This window comes from Mytilus edulis, chromosome 3 (assembly GCF_963676685.1).
Source record: "Mytilus edulis chromosome 3, xbMytEdul2.2, whole genome shotgun sequence".
NCBI classification, from domain to species: Eukaryota; Metazoa; Mollusca; class Bivalvia; order Mytilida; family Mytilidae; genus Mytilus; species Mytilus edulis.
Genome location: NC_092346.1, coordinates 63589328 through 63596017, shown reverse-complemented (window position 1 = coordinate 63596017; position 6690 = coordinate 63589328). Strand labels below are relative to the sequence as shown.

The window sequence follows — 6690 nt, the reverse complement described above, 5'->3', positions numbered from 1 at the left end:
TTTCTTGTTTATTATTTTTATAGACAAATTTGCCATGTGATCATACACATCACTAGGTTCCTTTTTTGTCATTAATACACTGAAACTTGTCTTCAAAACAAATTAAGCAAATTGAAATATGCCAAACTGAGTAGATATCTTGTAAAGAATAAAGTGAAGTTAAATAGATCAAACTAAGTAGATTTCGGTCTAAGGATGGTTTTCAAAAGGTAAATAATCATACTTGGCAGGTATCTTTCTTACTATAGGTTTCACTTTGTAAATACAGCTGTTTCTCAAAACACGTCTCTTTTGGGGAGAACTTGAATATTCATAGAAAATTAATTTTGTTTACATACTGGTTCCCAGTAATGCTCTCTGTGTTCCATCTCACAGAGACATATCTTGACAATGTTACCAGTAAATAAACATGTGCATATTGTTTACATTGAAATCTGTGGTAACCTTTCAATCGAGGTAGGGGTAGTTAAGAAAATTAGTGTTAGTTTAAACTCTGAGAAGTTCAGGGCATATAAACATTAAAAATATGCCGCACAGCCCTATATTTTGACCTTTGGAAAAAATTGTGCATATGAACACTCAATTCTAGGATAAGATTTTTTTCAAAACTTCATAGTAAAAGTGGTACAGTTTTAGCTGTAAAAGGAGTTCCTATGGGAAATTGCATGGTCAATATTTACAGAAATGCAACCTATAGTGTTTCTTTGTTGATGTAACCTGGTAAGATATTTGGCTTGATGGTAACTGATTTGCCATAGAATATTTAATAAATATAAAGATGTTGTTGAAAGTTCTTAGTCTGACTGTAAGTGTTTAATAGGTAAGGTACCCCATGTAGTATTGCGTTTTGGTGTCTGTATAAACTTGTTGGCATGTTTGTGTTGTAAAGAATTCAGGAAGTTGGTGCTAATTACAGTAAAATGCATTGAATGTAGAGTAAACTGTAAAATCTTTGACTAGCTGTGGTCATTATTAGGTAAGGTATACTACCCTCATTTTGGAGTAGTCTAGTCCTACAGAAGATAGATCAGTTATCAGTTGGAATACTGTAAATTCAGAAATTATTGCGAGGTTTTTATTATTGCGAAATATGCGACTGAGTTGTAAACGCAATAATTTAAACTCGCACTTTGAAATGTTTTATATGAATTAAACAGGATTTTTCTCAAAATCGTAATAATTAAAATCGCATTTTAGTCTGAAATGACAAAATCGCAATAATAAATGCACGCAATAATTTCTGAATTTACAGTAGTCTACTTTTAAAAGAGGGTGCCGGGGTAGTATACCTAACCTAATAATAACTTTACATTTCAGCTAGCAAACAAGCTAGTCAAAGATATTACCTTTACCTACACACTCAATGCATTTTGCTGTAGTGGTATCTGGATATTGTTGTTACTATATTGGACAACAAAATAATGCATGACATAAAGCAATATGACTTAAGAAATGTAAGCTATTGCATTACAATCAAAGAAAGTGTACTAAAACACATTTTTCCTGATACAGGTTCCAAAGTTATATTTGTCTTTTTTTGAGTCCACAGTGAACTTGAAACACTAGTACACTACCCAACTTTCTAGCTTTTAGAAAAACAAGAATGTGTCCTCAGTACACGAATGCCCCACTCGCACTATCATTTTCCATGTTCAGTGGACCGTGAAATTGGGGTAAAAACTCTAATTTGGCATTAAAATTAGATAGATCATATCATAGGGGACATGTGTACTAAGTTTGAAGTCGATTGGACTTAAACTTCATCAAAAACTACCTTGACCAAAAACTTTAACCTGAAGCGGGACAGACGGACGGACGGACAGACGGACGCACAGACCAGAAAACATAATGCCCCTCTACTATCGTAGGTGGGGCATAAAAATCCTATAATGAAGAAATATTGTTTGTGTGCCTATAGTTCAGTGGTTGTCATAATTATTTTCGTAAATTGTTTTGTTGTAAGTTAGGCTGGTAGTTGTCTATTCAATCATTTCATATTTTCAAGATAGGTCTTTTTATAGCCGACTATACAGTATGGATTTTTCTCATTGTTGGAGTCGGTATACAAGATTTAATTTAATTGTTTACATCTGCTTCATTTGAACTTTGTTAGTTGTCCCATTGGAAATCATACCACATCTCCTTATTTTTATATTGTTCAGGATCCAATGTTGAAGAAGAGTACATACTATATGAACAGCTTCATGCACTTTTCCATAAATACCACAGCTTTTCAAAAATACACATGCTCATAGCTCCATTAATATTTTAACAAAGTTGGCATACATCATCATCTGTTAATTCAAATTAGATTATCAAGTTTCTTTATGTCTTACCATTTTGATTGATTATTTGGTGTTTAATGTCACTTTCAGCACTATTAGCTATTTCATGGCATCCAGTTTTAATTGATAAAGGTAGCCCAAGAGAACCACCAACCTTTGACAGGTAAAGTGAAAATCCTTGTCAAAATTGGAGACAACCAACTGCTGGTTTACCAAAACAGAGACAACAATTTTTTCACACCATCTTCTTCCTACTAACTTAAAATATACTTAAGTTTATTCATAGTGTATGCTTTTGGAATGCAAATCAAATACGAGACGATGGAACAACTGGTACTTTGGCACATGTCCTGATGACATCTCTTAAGCATTTTACTTTGAGATAAATTGAAGCAACTGCACATAAAAATTGTTGGCCTTAAATTAATCTCTATTACCCCAGGTTATGAGGTGTGATATATGATACTTTTCTTTGAACATGACAAATGCTTGAGGAAAGAGGCTATCTGATATTACCTTAAAGATGAAAAGTTCTTCCTGTCTAAGTAGACACTCTAACATTGTAGACTACCATATAATTCATGACAAAGATCTCCTTTTTGTGGATCTTGTATTGCAGTTTTTTTCCTCTTTACGAGTACTCTTGATCTTTGTTAGTTTTTGCCTAAAGACAAAATAGGGTATACAAAATTGTCAGTAAAGGGAAATAACTCCTTTGATTTTGGCTTATTGTAGATCTTGTCTTGCTGATCATTTTTTATGTGTATAGTTTCTCTCTACATATTAAAAGCTTCAAGATAATATGATTTTTGTTTTAAAATTGGTAAAATTCTGAATTTAAGAGCAATAGTAGTCTCAGAAGATTTTTGTAAAACTTAAAGGGCAATGTCAATAGAGATGAATGAAAAGTGATGAGAAAAGCTCAACAGGGTGGGCTAATTAGGCATATGGGATAAAAGTTACAATTAGGCAAGTCATAAAAAAAGTCAACTCACCTAGTGACATATTTATTTGTACGATATTACAAAATACAATTTTTCTTTACATTAAAATTCATTCTTTATGATTTAATTCTACAATATGTATTATATGGTCATGTGATGGTGAAGTATGACAATAAACAAAACCTCATATTATACAATGGAATCTGTCATCTGAGATCACCCTATTAGCTACTAGATAGTGACCTGAGACTTTCTTACATGATAGCTAGCCAAATCTGTCATCTGAGATCACCCTATCAGCTACTAGATAGTGACCTGAGACTTTCTTACATGATAGCTAGCCAAATCTGTCATCTTAGATCACCCTATTAGCAACTAGATAGTGACCCGAGACTTTCTTACATGATAGCTAGCCAAATTTGTCATCTGAGATCACCCTATTAGCTACTAGATAGTGACCTGAGACTTTCTTACAAGATAGCTAGCCAAATCTGTCATATCAGATCACCCTATCAGCTACTAGATAGACCTAAGACTATCTTATAAGATAGCTACATGTAGGCTTAAAGACCTGATTTGTTTGTATGAATTATGCCAACTTCTCTAAAAGGTGAACATCTTTAAATATCATGGACATATGACAGATTCAATTGTATGTCTAAAGCTATAAACTATCAAAGAATGATATAAATTAGATATAAAATGTTGTTTGCTGGTAATTATTCTTTTTCACTGGTTATTCTTTGATGAAACTGAAACTTTTTTGAGGGGCTGACCAAGTACCAAAAAAAGCATTGGAAACGAGTATAACATCTAATAGTAATTAATGTTAATGAAACTTTAAAACCTTAGTGGAATTTATATAAACCAGTTTATCCTAAACTATTTACTATAGAACTCTTTTAAACAACACTTCATTACAATTTATTCACAAATATGTCTGAAAATAAAGATAACTTATTCAAGACATCATCTCCTATTCTAAAAATATAATTTATATTGATTAAATTAGGCTCTTGACTAAAATGTTATTAAAGTACAGGAAAGTATGAAACAAAGAGATTCTACGATTATTCACTACACATAACACAACAATTTATTTATCTTGTCACACCAACTGTCATTTTAATGTCAACAAATTTACTAAACCCTACACTTCTTCTAAAGCCAGTCAAACGGGATAAGTATCATATAGAGTTTATGTGATTTTCATTGAATATTGGTGTAAATAAGATCGGATATCTGTCATACGTAACTTTTGTGTTGTCGTGTAGTATTGTTGTAACAATTGCTCTAGAAGTGTGAATGGTCCATTCAATGGTGATTACTTCTCAAGGTCATGGTACACAATACACAATATTTGTTATACAAGATAGCACTATATTTATTATGAACTATTGAACTTAAGAAATAGGTTAAGTTTCTGGTTTTATTTCATACAGGAGCAAAAGAGATGGGGTAGAGCCAAGTTCTGTCTTAATCCTGATTTTAACATTGATATATAAAAGCAATACAAAACCACAAAGCTTAACAAATTACAAAAAAACACTCAATTTATTTATAAAATAAAAAAAACATTTATACCAGATAATGACATCAAAGCAAACTTTAAAGATCTTAAAATATGACAACACACCTTGGAGGTATTATTCAGAAGTTCTTCAGAGGAAAGTGACTCAAAAATCTTTCTATCAATCAAGTCATATTATTCTTATTATCATATAAAAACTGAGTTTAACACTACTAGATTTAAACAACCTTAAGTAAAAAAATCTTATTAAAAATTAGAATTACAAAAATATATTACTAGAAAGAGAAATGAAATAAGTACTTTTAAGGAACCTATTTCATATTACATATTAACAATATAAGGATTGCACAAAATATCCCTCAGAATAAAATACAACAAAGATATCAAAAAGAAAAAAACTTTCAAGCATTTCTAAAATTATAGTCGCTTTTGCAAAATGTATAGAAAAATAAAGTAACAAACGTTCAGTATGAACCTAAAAAATACCAGTTTTTAAGCAAAAAACACTGAACTTATTAATATTTACCAAATCAACCCATCATTATTAAAAAAAAACAAGGAGCTAGACTTGATGAATTGATTTTTTTTATTGAATGCAGGTATTTCATTACATATCTGATCTATTTGATTTTATAAATTACAAATTTAGATGGTATGAAAATCAACTTGTGAACTTCTGTTTTTTCAATATATTAAAATGCATACTATTTTGAATGAAATTTCTATGGAGTATCTGTCTATGGTGTAGATCATCAATAATGATTTGCTTTATCCATTGAAACAGGTTTTATGTATCGAACATTGAAGTGATGATTTATGTACAAATTGATGAAATAGCACTAAAAATACAACAGTATGATGATATGAACCACTGTAACCAACTTCACCACTCTGAATACCAATAACATTAATATGTATACAAATGTCATATGACAACATATTATATGGTTAATTGATGACCATTTCTTTTATCTAGCATATTTAACATCAGGTCTATCAAGGTAATAAATGCAAAATAGATTATCAATATTTTGCATGATTTCATAATGAATTTTATTCAAATCTAAATTACATGATCCTAAAAATTGCCTGATGCCAAACATTAATAAGCATGTAAATAACCTAATTGAAAGCTTAGTTTGTTTCTTTTAAACATTTCAACTTAATATCATTATATCATTATTTCATAAAGATGTGATAATGACAGGACTATTTTGTGTCAACATATTTTCATGGATGGAAAAAAATGCTTTAAATTTCTAAATAAATTTCTCAGAAATTTTTCTTTCTTTTGGTTTTATTAATTACTTATCTTAATCTTGTGGACATTGAAATGAAGCTTTATAAATGTTAATCTATTATGCAATTCATACAACAATTTTAATATATGAATAACTATGACCATAAAATTATATGATAATCTAATACTTTATTTACCTCAAAATTGTATTTCATCATTAATTTAATATTATTAGTAGGTGAACATAATTTCAGTTTAAAAGATAGTAAATAAGCAAATATCTATGACGTAAATAAACAAAATGATTATGAGGTTATAAAACTAAACCAAAATATATTTTCTGTACAAAATAACAATATCTTAGTGAATATTACGACCATACAATCAACAATGAAAATAGTACTACATCTACTACATCTATCATTCGATGGGCAGACAACTCTTGTCTCAAGAAGGGAGACAACAATGAGTCCAAATGACTTGTGATAACTTTATTTTCTGGATGTAATTGTGCTGAATTCCACCAGATACCGCAGACAGACCTGAGAGGCATCATTAATAATAAATTCCCTGTAAGGCATTCTCAATGATCCCCAGGTTTCTTTCTTGGGATTATTCTGAAGCTGACCAAGAGGCATGACTGCTCCTGAAAATTAAAAGTTCATTTTGTGAATTTATAGATCACTTATT

The 6690-nt window shown here is 30.4% G+C and overlaps 1 protein-coding gene across 2 annotated transcripts in view; it reads right to left on the bottom strand.

The window, feature by feature from the left end:
* Nucleotides 1–3279: 3279 nt before the first annotated feature.
* Nucleotides 3280–6690, bottom strand: part of LOC139514431 (poly [ADP-ribose] polymerase tankyrase-like) — a 70607-nt gene continuing 67196 nt past the window's right edge. For both annotated transcript variants that reach the window (XM_071303702.1, XM_071303701.1), the window contains exon 51: nucleotides 3280–6646. In XM_071303702.1, the coding sequence (XP_071159803.1) occupies nucleotides 6492–6646 (155 nt within the window). In that variant the 3' untranslated portion in view covers nucleotides 3280–6491. The remainder of the gene's footprint in view (nucleotides 6647–6690) is intronic.